We start from the raw sequence: 22,450 nt of genomic DNA, 5'->3' as shown, positions 1-22,450 counted from the left end.
AAATACTTGACTAAAACTCTACTAATTTTAGTCAAATAAATTTTTTAGTCACGATAACAAAGTTTCAATCGTGCTTTTCCTTTTATTTCATCCTTAGATGCAATGACGATTTGGTTCAATTGTATTTTTCTTTTCTTTTTTCAATAAAATCTATAAAATAATTATTTTTAGTGAACTCCATTATGTTTAGCCAAATTTTAAAAGTTCGACCTTGTAATGGAATTCTAGACATGTTTTTATAAATTTGGCCGAAAATATGATCCGACAAAATTAATAAATTTTAAAAAATAAAAGAATATGTATTATTGTTTAAATATCCCACATGGACAAAAAGTATTCATGTGGCAATGAGACCATCACATATACCCACTTTGTAAAAAAATTACAAGTCTGGGTCCGAAGTTAAAAAAAATTAGTTTGAAGTAAAAAAATTACACTTTAGATGCACTTAAAGCCAAATATGTCTGAAGTGCAACCAATGGTTTTATGCACTTAAAATCAATAAGTCTGAAGTGAAAAATTACACTTTAGATGCACTTAAGACCATAAGGTCGGAATTGCAACAAATATTTTTCTACACTTAAGGCTAATAAGTCTGAAGTAAAAAATTGAGCTTCAGATGCACTTAAGGCCAAATAGGTCTGCAGTGCAACCAATGGTTTCACGCACTTAAGGCCAATAAGTCTGAAGTGAAAATTTACACTTTAGATGCACTTAAGGCCAAAATGTCCGAAGTGCAACAAACGTTTTCCTACACCTAAAGCCGATAAGTCTGAAGTGAAAAACAATTGCACTTCGGAAGCACTTAAGGCCAAAAGGTCTGAAGTGCAACCAAGGCTTTCATGTACTTAAGGCCAAATAGGCCTGAAGTGCAAATTACCGAGAAATAGAAATTTGTTCTTCGAATTTTAACAATCGAATATCCGATTTAATATCTAAATCTACTCCAAATGAGCTCAAATTTGAAATATAACCTCCAAATATTATCAAGAACAAACCCCAATCATCAATTTGTCAAAACAACAATAAATCTAACAAACCCAGTTTACAATTAAGAAAAAGAAAAAGAAGAAACCCTAAGCAATAGTAAAACATAAAGTTTCACAACTGCTTACAAGTGTAAAATATCATAAATTGCCTTAAAATATATTCACAAACACCATATAAAATCTCTTTTACCGAAGAAGAAGGAGGAGGAGAAAAAGCTCTAAAGTTGTTTAAAGAGTGGGTACAAATTAAAAATAATTTAAAAAGTGAGGACGACCAGATAGGCACCGTGCAATTTTTACGGTTGAATTGAGGTCATTCACGGGGCTAAAGGCTACTTAATAACCAAATATAAAGGGATAATTAGGACCAAAAAGAATTTGAATGCGCATCTAATAAGGTTACATTTATATTTCTACTAGGGAAAATATCCGGGCTTCGCGCGGTTATTAAAAACTTTCATAGTAATAATAAAATTAATATTTTAATATTTGAACACTATAAATAGCCAAAAGTTCAATTATATATTTTTAATGTACTTAATTATTTATAAAGAAAATTCTTTTTGAGCCCTTGATTTGTCAATTTACCGTTGAATTTTGTTTTGTTTGAAAAGGAAAAAGTGTTCCTTTGCTTCCAAACTTTGACATAATTTTTGGAACTCTATCTTTATTTTATAAATATTTGATTATATTTTTAATATTTATATAAGTGTAATTGTGGACATATATTTACATAGATAATATTTTTTGATATAAATAGGCATATAACTTATTACTTTTTTCTTGAAAGTTTTTAAAAATATTTAATTTAATTAAGTGTGTCTTATCTAGCCAATTCGATCTATCGATACTTTTGCTATGCTTGTAGATTCTTTTGTAAAAGCACACGCCGGAGCCATAAAGGTCGAGACCAGGAAGTCGGACCTTTTCAAGGTAAAGCAAAAAGATAACGAGATGCTAAAAGAGTTCGTATCTCATTTCCAAACGGAACGAATGGATATATCACCGGTCACAGACGATTGGGTTGTACAAGCTTTCACTCAAGGAATGAACGAACGAAGCTCGATGGCTTCACTACAGTTGAAGCAGAATTTGGTCGAGTACCTGGCTGTTACCTGAGCCGATGTGCACAATCGATATCAATCGAAGATCATAGTTGAAGACGACCAGTTGGGTTCTGGGTCCGTTATTAAAAGGGATATCGACCGAGAACCAAGGTCGAACAAGGATCGATATCGGCCATATAATGAATATCGTAGGGGTAGCGAACCTACACGCCACTCCGTACGAGGCGAAAGGATAAGTGATCGAAGCCAAGGGTCTCGGGGGCTGATGAACAAGAATGGGTTCGACAAGCATATCGGACCTAAAGTAGCACCACGATTATCAGAATATAACTTTAACATCGATGCATCCGCCATCATGTCGGCTATCAGACGCATCAAAGATATTAAGTGGCCTCGACCTCTGCAGTCCGATCCAGCCCAGAGAAATCCCAATCAAATGTGCAAATATCATGGCACCCATGGCCACAGAACCAAAGACTGCAGGCAGTTGAGAGAGGAGGTAGCCCGTTTATTCAATGAAGGGCAGCTTCGAGAATTTTTAAGTGACCGGGCCAAAAACCATTTCAAAAACAGAGATTTCAATAGACAAAACGAACAAGAAGAGCCACAATACATTCTCCACATGATCATCGGAGGGATCGATGTCCCCAGGGACCGGTGCTTAAACGCACTAAGATGTCTATTGTAAGAGAGAAGCGATCTCGGACTCAGGATTACACACCTAAAGGAACCTTGTCCTTTAGTGACGAAGACGCGGAAGGAATCATGCAAGCCCACAACGACGCACTGGTAATATATGTACTTATGAATAAAACTCAAGTTAAGCGTTTGTTAATTGATCCAGGTAGTTCGGCTAACATCATTCGGTCAAGGGTCGTAGAGCAACTCGGTCTACAGGACCAGGTCGTACCCACTACCCTGGTACTGAACGGATTTAATATGGCATGAGTAACTACTAAGGGCGAGATAATCTTGCCAGTAAACGTGGCCGGGATCATCCAAGAAACAAAGTTTCATGTAAACAAGGGAGATATGAGATATAATGCCTTGTTCGGGAGGCCACGGATCCATAACATGAGAGCAGTGCCCTCGACCCTTCACCAGGTTCTAAAATTTCCAACATCGGAGGGAATCAAAACGTTCTACAGGGAGCAACCAGCCGCAAAAGAAATGTTTGTCGTCGATGAAGTGATTCTGATATCTTCACTATCATCGACAAAGGGATCAGATTCGAAGGAAGAACGGGATGCTAAATAGCAATCATAAACATCAGCCTCGGCCCAACTAAAGAATCGGAAGACTGACGAAGATGATGACTATGGGGTCCCTCGATCCTTTGTGGTCCCCGATGATTCCAACGCTACCCAATCAACGGTCGAAGAACTGGAGCAAATCACGCAAATCGAATATTTGCTCGGGCGAAAGGGATCCCACCGGAAACAACCACTCATAAACTAAGCTTGGATTCAAAATTCCATCCGGTAAAGCAAAAAAGAAGGCCCTAGTCCGAGGTCAAACATGCCTTCACCAAGGACGAGATAACCAAACTTCTTAAAATAGGATCCATTCGAGAAGTAAGATACCCCAAATGGCTAGCAAATATGGTGGTGGTCCCTAAGAAGGGAAACAAACTTAGAATGTGTATAGATTATAAAGACCTGAATAAAGAATGCCCTAAGGATTGTTTTCCTTTGCCTAATATCGATCATATGATCGATGCCACAACCGGCCATGAGAGACTCAGTTTTCTTGATGCATACTCTGGGTACAACCAGATATAGATAAACCCGGAGGATCAGGAAAAGACCTCGTTTATCACTAAGTACGGTACCTACTGTTATAACGTACTGCCATTCGGTTTAAAAATTGCTGGTGCAACTTATCAACGCCTAGTAAATCGAATTTTCAGAAAACAAATAGGAAAATCAATGGAAGTTTATATTAATGACATGTTAGTTAAGTCCCTGCGAGCAGAGGACCATTTAAAGCATTTGCAGGAAACTTTCAACGTATTAAAGAAGTACAATATGAAGCTCAACCCCAAAAAATGTGCATTCGGGGTTGGCTCGGGCAAGTTTCTTGGTTTCATGGTGTCTAACCAAGGAATCGAGATCAACCCTAATAAAATCAAAGCTATCGAGGACATCATAGTAGTAGATAATGTGAAGGTCGTGCAAAGGTTAGCATGGAGGATAACCGCCCTGGGACGATTCATTTCGAGATCCTCATATAGGAGCCACCGATTTTTCTCACTGCTTAAAAAGAAAATCAACTTTGCATGGATTTCGGAATGCCAGCAAGCTTTGGAAGAACTAAAGAGGTATTTATCGAGCCCACCTCTGCTTCATACCCCGAAAGTGGACGAACAACTTTACTTGTACTTAGCTGACTCGGAGTTAGCGGTAAATGGAGTCCTGGTTCGAGAAGAATGAGGTACGCAATTCCCTATTTATTATGTCAGTCGGACCTTAGGCGATACCGAAACTAGATATCCCCACTTAGAAAAATTAGCACTTGCTTTAATAACCACCTCTAGGAAACTAAAATCATATGTCCAATGTCATTCAATACATGTTGTAACAACTTATCATCTTCGAAACATTTTGCACAAGCCCGAGCTTTCGGGTCGATTGGCCAAATGGGCCATAGAAATTGGTGGATACGATATTGAGTATCGACCCCGAACCACTATCAAATCTCAAATCCTGGCGGACTTCGTGGCTGACTTTTCGCCGGCCCTCGTACCCAAGATTGAAAAAGAGCTACTGATAAAATCGGGTACCTCTTCGGGAGTCTGGACCCTTTTCACTGACGGTGCCTCGAACGCGAAGGGGTCCGGATTAGGCATGGTACTAAAATTACCCACAGGTAATGTAGTTAGAGAGTCTATCAGAACTATAAAATTGACTAACAATGAGGCCGAGTATGAGGCCACGATTGCAGGTCTCGAACTAGCTAGAAGCTTGGGAGCGGAGGTCATAGAGGCTAAGTGTGAATCCCTCCTCGTGGTAAACCAAGTTAACAGGACTTTTAAAGTCTGAGAAAATCGAATGCAGAGGTACTTGGATAAATTAAAGGTGACTCTACATCAATTTAAATAATGGGATTTGCAACATCTACCCCGAGAACAGAACAGCAAGGCTGACACTCTTGCAAACTTAGGTTCATCGGTCGAAGATGCCGAACTCAACTCGGGGGCTGTCGTACAACTCATAAGATCGGTGGTCGAAGAAGATCACGCCGAGATAAACTCCATAAGTCTAACCTGAGATTGGAGAAACAAATATATAGAGTACTTCAAGAACGGGAAGCTTCCATCAGAACCAAAGGAATCGAGAGCTTTGCGTATAAAGGCAGCATGGTTCAACCTGTCCGAAGACGGAACGCAGTATAGAAGGACGTTCGATGGACCATTAGCAATATGTTTGGGACCAGGAGATACCGATTACATCCTACGGGAAATTCACGAAGGCACTTGTGGAAACCATTCTGGTGCCGATTTGCTGGTCCACAAAGCAATCAGAGCAGGGTATTATTGGACCGATATGTGCAAAGATGCGAGGGAGTTCGTTCGAAAATGCGACAAATGCCAAAGACATGCCCCATGATTCATCAACCCGGGGAGCTACTCCACTCAGTCCTATCTCCTTGGCCTTTCATGAAATGGGGAATGGACATCGTCGGCCCCCTCCCATCGGCCCCAGGTAAAGCTCAGTTTATTTTGTTTATGGCTGATTATTTCTCTAAATAAGTTGAAGCATAGGCTTTCGAGAAATTCAGAGAAAAAGAAGTGATAGACTTCATTTGGGACCACATCATATGTCGATTCGGGGTGCCAGCTGAGATTGTATGTGATAATGGAAAATAATTCATCGGCAGCAAAGTAACTAAATTTCTCGAGGATCACAAGATCAAAAGGATCCTATCAACACCGTATCATCCCAGCGGGAATGGACAAGTCAAATCGACCAACAAAACCACCATCCAAAATCTTAAGAAGAGATTGACCGACGCCAAAGGAAAGTGGAGAGAGATACTACCCGAGGTCCTATGGGCATATCGCACAACATTAAAATCCAGTACCGGAGCAACGCCATTCTCGTTGGTCTATGGCACCGAAGCTCTGATCCCGGTTGAGGTCGGAGAACCTAGCATCAGGTTTCGATATGCAAAAAAGGAGTTGAATAAAGAGACCATGAACACGAGCCTAAAATTATTGGACGAAAGACGAGAGGCCGCTCTTGTCCGATTGGCCGCCCAAAAACAGCGGATTGAAAGATACTACAATCAAAGAACCAATCTTCGGCATTTTAAAATTAGGGACTTGGTACTAAGGAAAGTCACCCTCAACACCCAAAATCCGAATGAAGGGAAACTGGGTTCGAACTGGGAAAGACCATATCAGGTTCTCGAAATTGTCGGAAAAGGATCCTAGAAGCTCGGTGTGATAAACGGCAAACAACTACCGAGCAATTGGAATATGTCGCACCTAAAATGATACTACTACTAAGGTACGACCCTCCCATGTGCATTTGTATTTCGAAATTAACCCTTGCAGGTGTTCGACCAGAAACAGGGATGGATTATTCAACTCGAAGCCTTTAGGTCTGAAAGCACGCGTTGCACTCTTTTTCCCTTAGACCGATTTTGTCCCAAATGGGTTTTTCGGCAAGGTTTTTAATGAGGCAACTATTGATCGTGCTAACTTAGAACAATTCAACAGTATCCGAGGCCTCTTTTCAATCAACCTCAAATACTGGGGGGCATTGCCCTTGAATACATAGAGTTCGATGCAAGAACGTTACTTCATGGCAACAGGGTCTCGATAGGAAAATTTGTAAGGGCCAAATGGTCAAATGAACCATGCACGCGTAGTTTGCTCGAGCCCCGGCACAAAACATGAATACATGTATAGTGACTTATAAAGAGAAATTTCTTCTTTACCGATATCTCATATCTCAGAAAGATTCTTCTACTTCATGTTCCTAATCTATTATGTAAACAGGCTTAAAGGCCAACCATGATCGAAGTTTGAATAATTACCCCATAAATCGGGGACTGCCAACCAAAAAATAAACGAGATCGAGCTCCATATAGCCTAAGGGCTACTCTTTCTTTGAGTTCAAGAAAACACTCACTCGACCATTAAGCCTAAGGGCTATTCTTAATTCGAGTTCGAGCAAACACTCACTCGACCATTAAGCCTAAGGGTTACTCTTTCTTCGAGTTCGAGCAAACACTCACTCGACCATTAAGCCTAAGGGCTACTCTTTCTTCGAGTTCGAGCGAACACTCACTCGACCATTGAGCCTAAGGGTTACTCTTTCTTCGAGTTCGAGCAAACACTCACTTGACCATTAAGCCTAAGGGCTACTCTTTCTTCGAGTTTGAGCATACACTCACTCGACCATAAAGCCTAAGGGCTACATTAGTTCGAGTTCGAGCAAACACTCACTCGACCATTAAGACTAAGGGCTACTCTTTCTTCGAGTTCGAGCAAACACTCACTCGACCATTAAGCCTAAGGTCTACTCTTTCTTCGAGTTCGAGCAAACACTCACTCGACCATTAAGCCTAAGGGCTACTCTTTCTTCGAGTTCGAGCAAATACTCACTCGACCATTAAGTCTAAGGGCTACTCTTTCTTCGAGTTCGAAAAAACACTCACTTGACCATTAAGCCTAAGGGTTATTGTTAATTCGAGTTCGAGCAAACACTCACTTGACCATTAAGCCTAAGGGCTACTCTTTCTTCGAGTTCGAGCAAACACTCACTCAACCATTAAGCCTAAGGGCTACTCTTTCTTCGAGTTTGAGCAAACACTCAATTGACCATTAAGCCTAAGGGATACTCTTTCTTCAAGTTCGAGCAAACACTCACTCGACCATAAAGCTTAAGGACTACACTAGTTCGAGTTCGAGCAAACACTCACTCGACCATAAAAGCTTAACGGATGTTTTCATTTCGAGTTCGAGCAAACACTCACTCGACCATTAAGACTAAAGGCTACTCTTACTTCGAGTTCGAGCAAACACTCACTCGACCATAAAGCCTAAGGGTTGTTTTTCACTTCGAGTCCGAGAAATCATTCTCACACAACAACAAAGCCCAAAAGCCACATTGATTCAAGTTCGAATTATTACCCCAAACCGAGGACTACGTGTCAAGCTTAAAAAGGCTACTCTGCTTCAAGTTTGAGCAAATCATTTCACTTGACATCTATCTAACAAGCCTAAGGGCCACCTCAGTTCGCGTTCGAACATTCACTCGGGGACTACATATAAGAAACGATCGAATGCAGTACTTACGATCGGTCCTTACTATCTCAATCTTGGACCTCCGAATAATTATTCAATGCTAAGGCACTTTTGACCTTTGTACAAGTTAACAAAAGGCAAAATATTCAGAAGATATGAAAGGAAGAAAGTTTTTATATTCATGTCAAAATCATTTACAAGGGCAAGACGGCCCGATAAAATTTATTTACAAAAGACCAAAACGGTTTTATAAGAAACACAAAAAATATTTAAAAAAAATTTATTCCTCTCCGGGAGCAGCATCTTCGCCCTCGAGGCCCCCTTAACTTTCAGATCTGCTCGCGCCCGGTATCATCATCATCGGGAAAGGCCAATACCATGGCTTCGGCTTCAAACTCCTTAGCTTTTTCGATCTCGGTTGTTAGATCGAAGCCATGGGCATGAATCTCTTCAAGAGTCTCCTTTCGAGACTGGCATTTAGCATGCTCGACAACCTAGTTTGCTCGAGCATGAGCAGCCTCAACAACCTCCTTTTGCTCAAACTTGAGCAGCTTTGGCATCAGATCGATAAATGGCCACCATTGCATCAGCATTGTCCATCATTTTCTCGACCTTTGTTTTGACCGCTGCAAGTTCTGTGGCCAATCTCTCTCGATCAGAATTTGCTGAGCTCAACTAAGACTGGAACTCCTCGATTTTCTTGGCTTTCACCAAGGCTTTCTATTTTAAGCTTCGAAGTTGGCCCTCGGCCAAAGCCAGTTGAGTTCGGGCAGTCTCTTTTTCTGAAGCGAGGCGATCCATGTTCTTCTTCCACTCCTCGGCCTCCGATTTCACTACATCCACTTCAGCATGAAGCTGCCTAATCACATCGAACTTTTGCTCGACCTGCGGGACCGAATTATTAGCCATCAATCCCGAGTCAATATCATTAAATTCAAAGATTCTTTGTACCTGCTAGGCCAGCTCAGCTTGTTCTTTCTGAGATGCTTCCAGCTCAGCCCGAAGTCCTTTTACTTCTCCTTCTCTCTGCTCACAGAGAAGCTTTAAGGCATTTCTCTCCTCAATAAGCTTTCGAACTTTCGGTCTCGTACCGGCTCAGCTCCCCTCGGGATTGTAAAAATGCCTCGTGATGAAGCACAGGAGCCTACAAAAATAAGAAAGGATTATACAAGGAAAGTAAAACACAAGTATGAAAATTGGCAAAGAAAGTATGAACTTACCCGATTCAGGGCTTGTTGGGCTTCATTAAATAGGCAAGGCGCTCCCACCTCGCTCGAGCTCTTCTTCGAAGCCTCCAAGTCACTCGGACCGGTAACATCTTCTACCCCGATAAAATAATCACGGAAAGGATCCTCCCCTCCGCGGGCCCCTTCCCTGTGACAAGTCTCCACATCTTGAGCATCACATATCATTGATTGGGAAAAGGAAGGGAAAGAGGGGGAATCCCCGATGTCTATCACCCTGAGTAGGTCTTTTGGGGCACCGCCTCCGTCTTCGGGAGCCCCAAGCTCAGTTTGTGCATTGATATTCACCGCCTCTTCGACGGTTTCTTTACCCCGAGGTAAAACATCCTCGGTCTACCTCGGCTCGGGAACTTGGGTCGAAGTCCCCTCCTCGACCTCATCAAGCCTGGTTGGAGCAGTATCAACTCCCACCAATACCGAATGATTCTGAGTATCGGTGCTATCCCGGGCACGGGCCAAGAGCCAGGAATCACTTTCTTCTTCTTCTTTTTCTTCTTCATCCCTTAGACTCAGGACCGACTCCATAGTCAAAGGGATAACGTTCACCTTGGGTTTACGAGCCGCTCTCTTTTTGGGTTTTTGACCATCGGGGTCCGAGGCCCTTTTTCTCTTAACCACCTTCTCCGGTTTTGAGATAGGCGGTAGAATTTCTTCATCACCTGATGGAGGTCTCATAACTGCATATTTTCCAAGACCTACAAAGAAAGGAAATTAAGTAAAACTTATGCCTGAAAAAATACTTGAACAGATCGGTGAGCCAAGATGAAAGCTTACCATGAGTACGAGCCTCCCACCAGCCCTTCGACAAATCACGCCATGCACGCTCAACATATGTTGACGTCGAAACCAGACTCATGACCCAGTTCTCGAGATGGGGAACCGCGTCCGGCATCTAAGCATTGACTGTATCAAGAAATGCACTGATAAGAAAAGGTGAAGAAGTAAAAACAACAAAAGCTAAAAACGAAATCACACTTACGGTTCATATTCCATTTCTCGGGAAATGGCATACTCTCAGTCGGGATTAAGTCTGAGGTCTTCATTCGAACAAACCGGCTCATCCAACCCCGATCTTTGTCTTCATCTATGCTCGAGGTGAACACCTTGGTGGCCCGGCGTTGAAGATTTATCAGCCCACTTCGGTAAAGACGGGGGTCATATAATCTTACAAGGTGGTCGAGGGTGAAGGGAAGCCCGTCGATTTTGCTCACAAAGAAACGAAGCAGTATTACAATCCTCCGGAAAAAGGATGTATTTGGCCGAGGGTCACTTGGAACCTTTTGCAGAAGTTGATGATGACTTAATCGAGGGGACCTAGCGTGAAAGGATAAGTGTAAATACTCAAGTATCCTTCCACGTGGTAGTGATCGCTTCCTCCGGTGCCGGTATCACGACCTATTTGATTTCCCAATCACAATCTTTCTTCACCAAATCAATAAGGCTTTGGGTTATCGAGCATATGTATCTCGATATCGGCTCACATCGACCAGCAACCGATGAGGGTTTATCGACCTTAAATTCAGAATCGATAACACATCCCCCGGGAACGAGTTCTTCGAGGCATGGCACCACCACCGGTTTCTCACCGGCCGGCCGAGATGAGGAAGCAACCTCTTTCTGAGGAACGGTTATAGATATCTTAGCCATCTAAATTTTCAAGAACAAAGAATATGGGAAATTGAAATATTTTGGTGTTTGTCAAAGAACAAGCAAAGAAATTCTTAAAGCTGGAAATAGAGAACTTTGGAGAAGGCGAAGAACTATGGAGGTTGGAATGAGAAGAGTTGAAGGTAAAAGGTTTAAAATAATGAAGAAGGGGGGCTATTTAAAGATTTCGCAATGACGGTTCAAAATCGGCAGAGGCCGACCATCGTCTGGCGCGTATTTAATGCCTTGATAACTGGACCGACGGGACATTTATCACATACGTCATAATCGGGCCCGATGCAGACGCCAGTGTGTATCTAGTCAAAAGTTGAAAAATCATATCGTTTCTCATCACATTCTTTCCGAGAAACGAGGGAACTATCTGTATATGGTCAAAACCGAGTTTGCCCTTCGTATAATCAGTCAAGATTGGAACATAATGGACCGAGGGTCGTCATTATAATATCAAGATATGATGTGAAGCCGGGTTATCGAGCTCAAGACCCAGACCGATCAATATCGAACTCAAGTCAATACTGAGCTTGAGTCAATACCGAACTATGATGTGAAGTGGTATTATCAAGCTCGAGATCCAGCGACCGACCAATACCAAGACCGACCAAGATAAAGCTAAGAGACAAAAAGTCGTTGTAGCCGCACTAGGGAAGAGAATCTTGGCGGGAATTAAGGAAAAACTATTTAACTAATCTATCATGGGATCTCCACTATGTATTTTTAATAATATCCAAAGTAGGATTCTTCTACTATATTAAGAGTGGCTATCATTTCTGTAAGGTGAGAATACATTGAACATTCAGATATCAATACACTCTTACATTTAAGAGATTATAGAGATTTACACACATATAGTAAATATTATCCTTTTTGGGGACTTTTTTACATTGGTTCATTTTGTTCATTTATAAATCATTCTCTACTCAATTTGGGTTTGTATTTCATTCCTTTTTTTACAGTCAATATTCGATATATTTCTACTTATTTCTCCATTTTGTACCAAGTTATACCACGTATCTTTAGAACTACGTATACATTCAACTCTATCTGTTTTTCGGGTAAACAACAATCTTATTACTGATAACATGTAACAGCACCAAGAATATTGTGAGGAGAATACACCGCTGTTAAATCTCCGCAATGATTTTATCATTTTGAGATCTCTCCTCCTTTACCTCAAATTTGATTTGTCGCAATTGTTAAGCTCTCGTCCAGATCTTGTCCATCTTGGTTGTGAGATCAATTTTTGCATCAATAATTTCAAGAAGAATATTGTCATTTCCTAATGAGAGCTATGGCTTATGAGAAAATATTGATAGAATAGTTATGAATGTTCATAATTACCATTCTTTCCCGAGTTAATACCTACCATGAAAATTGTTGTTACAAAAGCACAAGGTTCTTTAGGTAATAAATATTAGTAGAATTTTTGAGTGTTAGAAACTTTTGAGCTTCTTCAGCGTCTATTTGGGCTTTTATTAGACAAAGCAAACATCTATTTACTCATTAGGGATTTATTTATTGGCTATTTTGGGGTAACACTATTCAGTATTCTTTAATAATTAATAGGAAGAGTGAAGGAAAAATGCCAAAAAAAAGGCGGTAGTAGATAAATACAATTGTTGGGCATTGGAAAGTGTCATATCACTTTGCCAACTCCAAACTAATAAAAAATCTAGATAACATATAAGGTTATCTGGATAAAAATTATTACAAATAAAAATTAATGGCGTTTAATATTTCTTAGTAAAATATATATTTTACGTATAGTAAATAAATAGTAAATAGATAAATTATAAATAAATTCTATTTATATTTACTATTTACTATCTAGATAAATCTGTCATCTTTATTTCTTTCGATAAACAAGAAAATAAATGGAACATATATTTTGTCAGATCTTAGATTTCTGTTAAAAATTAAAATATGTTTAGTGTTATGATTAAAAGTGCACCACTTTGTTAAAGTAAATAAACTATTAGTGATCCATGTAAAAGAATATGTATGACTTTGAGTCTAAAGCCAAAGATAATGTATGTTTTTGAGCTTTTTCTCAGTGCTATTACTAAAAGTGCATCATTTTATTAAAGTAAATGGATTATTAGTACTCCATGTGAAAGAATATATATGAACTTGCGTCTAAAATCAAAGATAATGTATGATTTTAAATTTTTTTTTGCATTTTAGTCATATAAAGAATTTCACACTTTTTTAAGTAAACACATTAATATTTTATCATCGGATTCAACAGTTGTATCCAATTACAAGACTGTTTAGTTATGAAAGCAGTTTAAGCTAATGATTATTAGTACTTTTAATCATTTAACCCAAAGGGACAGCCCTTTGAGAGATTTATCAAATAGTTTCTTGTGCTTCAGCATCTATATTAAATTATGATTTAATAAAAGCTAACAAAATTCAAGATATTATAATAAGTTCGTCAGGCAACAGCAACAGTAACAGCAATTCCTAAAATATGCATAGTTCCAAAAGATGAAGTCAGAATGGATTGAATTCCAGAGTTTCAGAGTTCAGACTTCAGTCATACATATCCACAACTCCGCAATTTGTGTTTTTTGGAGATTGGACAAGTTTTGTTCCCTCCAACCTTTGCTGCCTCCCCAACTAAATCCTAACCTTTTTGGTATTTGTGATATGTTTCTGGTTTTCTTCTTTCCTTTTTTGTACTACTATACTACCTTTTGTATTTCTTTAGATAATATGATTAGCTTTTCAAAACAACAATAACAATAACAACCCAGTAAAATTTCACTAATGGGGTCTGTAGAAGGTAATGTGTACGCAGACCTTACCCCTACCCTGAAGGAGTAGAGAGACTGTTTCCGAAAGACCCTCGGATCAAAAAAACAAAAAGACAAAAGGACAAAAAGAAAAATATTAGTATCACAACAACAATCATAGGAAAAATAGGAACACCATAAAATCCAGAAGAAAGATGTAAAGTAAAGGGAGACAATATTAGTATCGCCACAATAATCATAAGAAAAATAGGAACACCATGAAATCTAGAAGAAAGATGCAAAGTAAAAGCGATAGCTAGTAAATAGGACCTGCACTGAAAAATAAAATAGTAAGACACAATACTGCCACTAGCTATCTTAGACACAACATGGTACGAAGTAAGACACGACTCAACTACCTCCTAATCTACAAACCTAATATTCGACCTTCACATCTTGCTATCAAGTGTCATATCCTCGGAAATCTGGAGTCTCGCCATATCCTGCCTGATCACCTCTCCCCAATACTTCTTAGGACGCCTACTACCTCTTCTCGTGCCCTCCACAACCAGCCGCTCACACCTCCGTACCAGAGCATCTGGGCTTCTCCTCTGAACATGTCTGAACCATCTAAGCCTCGTTTCCCGTATTTTGTCATCAATGGGAGCCACGTGCACCTTCTCCCGAATATCATCATTTCTAATCTTATCTATCCTAGTGTGCCCGCACATCCACCGCAACATCCTCATTTCTGCTACTTTCATCTTCTGGATATATGAGTTCTTAACATGCCAACACTCAGCCCCATACAACATGACCGGTCTAACCACCGCTTTATAGAACTTACCTTTGAGTATCGGTGGCACTCTCTCGTCACACAGGACTCTAGACGCTAACCTCCACTTTATCCATCCTACCCCAATACGGTGTGTGACATCCTCGTCGATCCCCCCTCCCCCTAGACAACCGAACCAAGGTACTTGAAGCTGCCTCTACTCGGGATGACCTGCGAATCAAGCCTCACATCCACGCCCACTTCCCCTGGCTCAGCGCTGAACTTATACTCCAGGTATTCCGTCTTCGTCTTACTCAACTTGAAACCCTTAGACTCAAGAGCATGTCTCCAAACCTCCAGCCTCTCGTTAACACCGGCTCGCGACTCATCAATCAGAACTATGTCATCGGCAAATAGCATGCACCATGGCACATCCCCTTGAATATGGTGTGTTAACACATCCATCACCAGAGCGAATAAGAATGGACTGAGCGCAGAACCTTGGTGTAACCCCATTACAACCGAAAAATGCTCAGAGTCGCCTCTTATTGTCCTAACCCGAGTCTTAGCCCCATCATACATGTCCTTAATCGCCATAATGTAGGGAATCGACACACCTTTTGCTTCCAGGCATCTCCAGAGAACTTCTCTAGGAACCTTGTCATACGCTTTCTCTAGGTCAATAAACACCATGTGCATATCCTTCTTCCTCTCTCTGTACAGTTCCACCAACCTTCTAACAAGGTGTATAGCTTCTATAGTCGAACAACCTGGCATGAACCCGAATTGGTTGTCGGATACAGACATTATTATTCTCACCCTCGCTTCAACCACCCTCTCCCACACTTTCATGGTATGACTCAGTAATTTGATACCCCTATAATTGTTACAACTCTGGATATCACCTTTGTTCTTATACAATGGAACCACCGTACTCCACCTCCACTCATCTGGCATCCTCTTCGCCTTAAAAATAACATTAAACAACCTAGTCAACCACTCCAAACCTGCTCTCTCCATACACTTCCAAAATTTTACCGGAATCTCATCTGGCCCGGTCGCTCTGTCCCTACTCATCTTACGCATAGCACCCATGACCTCTTCAACCTCGATACGCCTGCATTACCCAAAGTCACAGTGACTCGGAATGCTCCAATTCGCCTAGCACAATATCCTGATCCCCTTCTTCGTTCAGAAGTTTATGAAAGTAAGTCTGTCATCTTCTCTTAATCTGGGCATCTTCCATCAATACTCTACCATCTTCGTCCTTGATGCATCTCACTTGGTCCAAATCCCGAGCCTTCCTCTCTCTCAACTTGGTCCAAATACTCTACTCTCAGAATGATTAGCTTTTCAAACGAAACCAAATTTGAGTAGTAATAAGCCGATGATATTTTGGATGGAAATTGTAGAAGTGTTGAGTTTCTATAGAAATGAGAATCATGTAGCGCTGCGACGCTCGGTAAAACGGCTCCTCGCTAAATAAAATCAAATTATCAATACAACCAAAAAAAGAGATAGATCACATCTTGGCCAAATGCCAATCCTCCCAGTTTAAAAGAGAAAAGAGCGGAGATGTGCGAAAAAAGATCCCTCCCAACTAACCAAAAAGAGCCTGTGTTTCCTCACGTAAAGGACTTCTTTTGTATCGGCTCTCTCTCGGAAGTAAGTTTTCTCGTTATCTCAGTGAGACTAATCTAAAAAAACTTTTATTTACTCATTTTCTGCGAGAAGACCCTTCTAAAATTACGTTTAACTTGGAGTTGGACAACCTTAACTAATTGCTACAAAACCAAAATCAAGCCAAGTTGGAACCAGTGTTACAAAGTGAACAATTATTAAACAGCAACTTCAATTTGGACGTTTCAGTTTACTACTACAATGATTGTATAAACTTTTTTTTATGTAAAACTCAAATTTTCCAAAGGCAAATTTTTTCCTGGTCACGAACTTAAAATGTCAAAATATTTGAAATCGCTAGATTACGGATTCAGAACCCCGTTCTATAAACTGTAATCCAAATTCAGTCCTACCCAAAATGGATAAAATTGTAGGATAAATCTTTCGTTGGAATTAGATTTATTACGTACCAGTCCGTCTAATACAATTATTTTCTTTTAGTAAAAGCGAAAACAACCTCTCTACTCCCTCGGGTAAGAGTAAGATATAGTAGAATTTTACTGGATCATCGTCGTCGTAATAAAAGAGAATCCAAATAACTTTTCATTTTTAGGCAAACAATAGCGAGGTGTTTGCTTTCTTGTTTGTCATATAGTCGAGTAGGGGAGGAACAATTGTTTTCTCCTTTTGTCCATTCCAAACCCCATGTGCTAACTCGAAAATTGTTGTCTTTTTATCACTAATTTAATAATTTAATAGTATTAAAATAGTCAGTGAGCTGTCTCTTTAGAATTAAATGTTAGTGTAATCACTTTGCCGACAGGAAGATGAACTAAATAATTTAACGAAAACAAACAAATTAACACAAGAAGATGCTCCAACTGAGTAATTGATAGTGTAATTGATTAATATATATATCCTTAGCAGAAATATGCTTAAATAATATTGTTATGATTGATTACACTACTACGCACTTACAAAGAATCTTATAGCACTATTTGTTTAATATTTTCCGCAACAAAAAGTGAAACTTCGAGTCTAGTCTAACTAGAAGATGCTCTAACCAGTAGTGACCAAGGAAAAAGGCCTAACTTTGGATCATATGGTCGCACATCAGTTGTTGTGATTGGAACCTATCAACAAAATTCTCATAAATTAAAAATTTGTGAAAGGTGTTTGTTATTAGCTGTCACCATTTAAATATGGCCCCATCAACCACCATAATATCATATGATTGCCCCTAAAAAAAGGGAAAATAGTAGTGCAAACCATTAAATTCTCTTTAAAAATCCATTCAATAATTCCCAGCCCTTGCTCCCATTATTAATGATTAATAATATTTTTACTTTAAGTTTCAGTATATCATATATATGGATAGAATTAAAAGTCTAAGTAAGAGGGTGTTTGTTCTTCGGTTTTGTTTTAATCATGTTGTTATTCCAATGACTTTTTCACTAGTATTTCTTTTCAGCACTATTGTGACTATGTTTCAAGGAGGGTGTCGAAAATAATTTCTCTATTTTCGTAGAGTAGAGGTAAGGCTGACCTCTTGGATTACACTAGTTTGTTGTTATTATGTTGTAATAAGAGAGTTTTGCATTATTAATGTAATTTCACCAACAAATTATCCACATTCTCTCTAGTTCATCTACCCTTAATAGACACTTATCTTTTTTGGTAAGTGGCTGACAGTTAATATTTTTTTGACACAATAAAACTTAACTCCTTAAAAATATATTCATTGTGAAAAGAACTGAGAAGGGTAACGTGTGTGATATGGAATATGGATAGATATGCATTGAACATTTGAACTCCAACCTATTTCAACTGAAAAACACGAAATATATATGATACTAATAAACTTGTAGAACCTACCTTTTCTTCACATAAACAGTCATGAGGAACAATAAAATTCCCAAAAGTACATAAAAACAGAAAAAATGGAGATTCTTTGGGGACATTTGTTGAAGGAAAGTTTTAAAAAAATGACCTATTTGAACAGAAAGTTTTAAATTGAGGACTAAATTCACATTAAACCGAAATTAGCTCTAACAACATAATGAGCCCTCCCAACATTAGCAAATCTATAGTTTGCCACCTATAGAAAAATCTTTCTCCACATTTTCAGACACTGCAAACCATAAATTTGCAATGCAGCAGTAAAATTACTAATATGCCCATCCACAAAACCCATGATTTATCAAATGTCAAAAGACAAGACATTGACCAAAATGTTGCAACATTTGGATTTGCATTAGATCCCATCACCATCTTACTTTTTCCAATTTCTACAACAGCCCCGAAACTAACCAGAAATTGCAAATTAACCCCAATAAAATCAGAAATCTTTACCTTTTAGCTCCCTCTACCAATCATCTCCTTGTACCTGAGAATTGAATCCAACCTCTGTAACTTCAACTGTTGCTTGAACTTGTTGATGAAATCATCTGCTTTAGCATCTACTTCATTAATGTCTCCGTCGCTTGTCTTGACATTTCTCTCCCTTGTAGTGGCCGGCCGGCGAGCTTCAACAATAGCCTCCTCTTCAAAATGCGCAAATGGCGATTTCATGCTTGCTGATTTCTTCATCTTCGTCGGCAACTTTATCGGAGCTTCACCGGCCGATGGATTTGTATCTGATCTGCTCCTGCTCACGTGACGTTCCTTTAACTGATTGTATACTTCATCCAAGCTCTTTAGCTCACCTTCTTCTTCCTCTTCTTCTACCTCATTTTCTTCATGGGTTTGCTGAAAATCGAAATGGGTATCTGTATTATCAAGTTTTTGTTCATGGATGTGTTGAATAATGTAACGGGCCGATTTTTCTTGAATATTTTCTTGATGGGTTTGCTGAAAGTGGAAATCTTGATCCATATTTTTGAGTTCTTGGTCGGGGGTGTGTTGAAAAAGGTACTGGGTTTGTGTATCTGGGAGATTTTCTAGATGGGTTTGCTGGAAATCGTACTGGGTTTGTGTTTTTTGAGCATTTTCTTGATGGGATTGATTGAAAATATACTGGGTAGATTCTGGTACTACGGTAGTATGTTCTGGAGCTGGTTCGAAAATGTAATGTGTTTGTGGTTCAAAGGTGGTTTCTTGATTATGGGTATCGTCAAAGTTGTAATCTTTAACAGGTTCTTGAGATCTATTGTTGTAGAAATTTAAAGATTTGATGCGTTGAAGAATAGAAGGAGATCTAATGAGTTTAGAGGGTTGTTGTGGGTGATTTTGTGAGTATTCTTGTTCTTCTTGTTGTTGTTCTTGTTTGGGAGGGTGATTTGGCTTTTGGTTAGCTAAGGAAGAAGTAAAAGCAATGGTACCAATCATGAGATTGAGAAGAACAAAAAGGACAGTGGGAGTGAACCAGCTATTCATGGATGTCCATATTGAAGAATAAACAGTAGATACAGAGTCATCAAACATGGTGAATGACTTGTGATATTCTAGAGAGAGAGAGAAGTGAAAAATGACTTTAGTTTAGAGAGAGAGTGGAAGTGAAAGTGGAGAACAAGGATTGGAGTGTAGTGTAGAGTTTGGGAGATTAGTAATTAGTAAAGCAAAGGAGAGATGGGGAGCTGGAAGATGGGAAGTGGTGGGTGGGGATCATTCAGGGCATGGGGATGAATGGTAGTGGGGTACGTTGGTTTTTATTTCCCGCATGGTTTTTTTTATACTCATATTGTTTTTTTTTTTAGAATAATATTTTGCGTAAAATTACAAGAAATAATAGATACGAATACATAATTTTAAAAATACAATAGATTCAGTGATAAAAATCTTGAAAACTAGAGTCACAGAGTTTAAATTCTGGATCTTTCTCTGGTACACATCATCCTTAATGTGATTTAGTATGCAAAGAAAAATAGTAAGTAATCGTTAGCGTACAATTATGTTTGAATCTTAATTTACAAACAACGTGAAAGAATCAAATGCAAAGCTAATGCTGAAACGAAAGTTAATCTGGTTGCAAATTAACAAGAATGTATTAAACACTGTAATATGTAGTAATATTTTTAACCAAACATAGAATATAAAAGTAAGTATTTTGATTTTTATATTACCTCATACTATCTCGTTGTTGTATATATCAAGAAGCAACCCCTATGATAAACAATTTTTTGAGCAAATTAGTCGTTCTCTTTCTTTTTAGGGCTTTTTCGTTTTGTTTTGTTCATGGGAAATTTGAAAATGAGGGATGGGGCAGGGGAATAATGCGACTGAATTTGCGATCTATATGGTTCACTTCGACTAGCACCATTTAGTGTAAGATTTTTCTTTGGTATGACCAATAGAAGAAAAGATAAACTAAACAAAAAGAAGATTATTAAAAAAAACAATAGGTGTAGGGACGGTTTTGGTTGATATGAGTTGTTTTATTCAATAATCAAACAAGCTAGTGTTAATTATGTTTGTTTTTTTAAATCTACACATCAAATCAATTCAGAGCAAATTAAATCAATTTTCAGATTTTATGTTTCTGTTTTTCATTTATTTTAATTTCTTTCTTTCCTCTATGCTACAAAATATCAATTATACTAGATTTTCATAGGAAGGTATCACACATGTCACTACCCAAATTGGGTCCTTGACTGGATTCATAATCGTTTTTTTTTATTATTTCACACAAGTTAATCTATAAATCAAGCATAACTTAAACTCAGCCGTTTAAGCTTTCATTTGGTCATAGATTTTGGCTACTTTTTTTCAAAAAAAAAATTGAAAACAATATTTCTTTCGTGGAATATGGTCGGTTTTTGAAAAAGAAAAGTTGAAAAAAAAATTCAAATTCCCAAAAACTGGTTTAGGGCAGTTTTTAGGTGAAAATTTTCTTCCAAATAAAATACATGTCCAAATACAATTTCAACTTCCAAAAATTATTTTTTAACACTACTTCAAAAAAAAAATTCAAGTTTCAACCAAATCTATGTTCAAACGCTAGCTCAATTTTAAGTGCACATATATTCAGCCTTGATCTAGAAATTTTACAGTGTGTCTTTTAACTGACACAAGTTATGTGAGAGTTGTTTATATATATGTGATCCAAAATCTTATACTGTATTAGTCAATATTTTGAGTTCACAATTTTCACTTGTCAAACAAATACAATCCCTAAATACCTTGTATCCGTTGTACGAAGTACAAAAGTGAAGTTTCTCCATCTAGCCTGATAATGAAGGAAGAAAGAGGGGAAAGATGGGATTGGGGGGAGGGAGGAAAAGAAAAGATTTCGAATATTCATGGACCAATGTATAAAGAAAAGCATATAATGCAAAGAGAACTTATAGATCTACTCTCGCTACTTATAGGCAACTTTATAGTTAGACAAATATATCAGACTTTTGACATAATTGATATCACTTGCAATAGATCCTATGGTTGTTGCAAATTATTAGGGGAACTTTAATTTTTTGTATTGTTCCAATATCTCTCATGAGGTTATTTTAAATTAAAGAGGTAAAATGACATGCCCACCATTCGAAATTTGTTAATAAAACATGTTAATTATTTTTTTATCTTGTTGTTCAGCCTTTTTATTTGATTTAGTTTTTCAATTTATCTTGAACGCCGATGAATAAGGGACTCTAAAACCACTAAATAGAGAGGAGGGGGAGAGATGGGAGGATGAAATTGTATAGTATTGTATTTCTTAATTGGTAATATATGTACGTATATTTAGTAGATGAAATTTGGTTTGAAGACAAGTTATGCTAGGATTAGTTATAATGAGATTAATTATTCTAGTATTATTTTTATTGACTATTTGGTATGTTGTATTAATCTTATGATCGTCAATTTTGATGTTTTATTCTAGATAACTTATCCTGAGATTACTATTCCACCCTCCGGCAGATATAAATTATCTTGGTATTATTTTTAATCCTAGAATAATTTATCCTAAGATTAGTAACTAAATAAGGAATAAGGCGATACAAAAATTTTATGCCAAAATTATTTTTGCTTATCTATCATACCAAACAACATCTCAATATGAAATTAAGTGAATGTAAGTGAAAAACTAGTAATATGAAAATACAATACCTAAAATCTATACTATATTAAAAGCACGAAGACCCTTAGCGAAATGTCGTTCGCCTT

General features: G+C 38.4%; 1 protein-coding gene across 1 annotated transcript; it reads right to left on the bottom strand.

Annotated features, from left to right (window-relative positions):
- Positions 1-18,360: 18,360 nt before the first annotated feature.
- Positions 18,361-19,921, bottom strand: LOC104098195 (pathogen-associated molecular patterns-induced protein A70-like). Its single transcript, XM_009604865.4, has one exon. The coding sequence runs from the start codon at positions 19,775-19,777 to the stop codon at positions 18,710-18,712; it is 1,068 nt and encodes a 355-aa protein (XP_009603160.1). The 5' UTR covers positions 19,778-19,921; the 3' UTR covers positions 18,361-18,709.
- Between the last annotated feature and the right edge of the window lie 2,529 nt (positions 19,922-22,450).

Source organism: Nicotiana tomentosiformis, chromosome 8 (assembly GCF_000390325.3).
Source record: "Nicotiana tomentosiformis chromosome 8, ASM39032v3, whole genome shotgun sequence".
Classification (NCBI taxonomy): domain Eukaryota; kingdom Viridiplantae; phylum Streptophyta; class Magnoliopsida; order Solanales; family Solanaceae; genus Nicotiana; species Nicotiana tomentosiformis.
The sequence above is the reverse complement of the archived record's forward strand: the minus strand, read 5'-3'. Positions and strand labels throughout refer to the sequence as shown.

What these genes read in the sequence shown, in the direction of transcription:
- LOC104098195 (XM_009604865.4), bottom strand. Translation starts at nt 19,777, where the DNA reads ATGTTTGATGACTCTGTATCTACTGTTTATTCTTCAATATGGACATCC.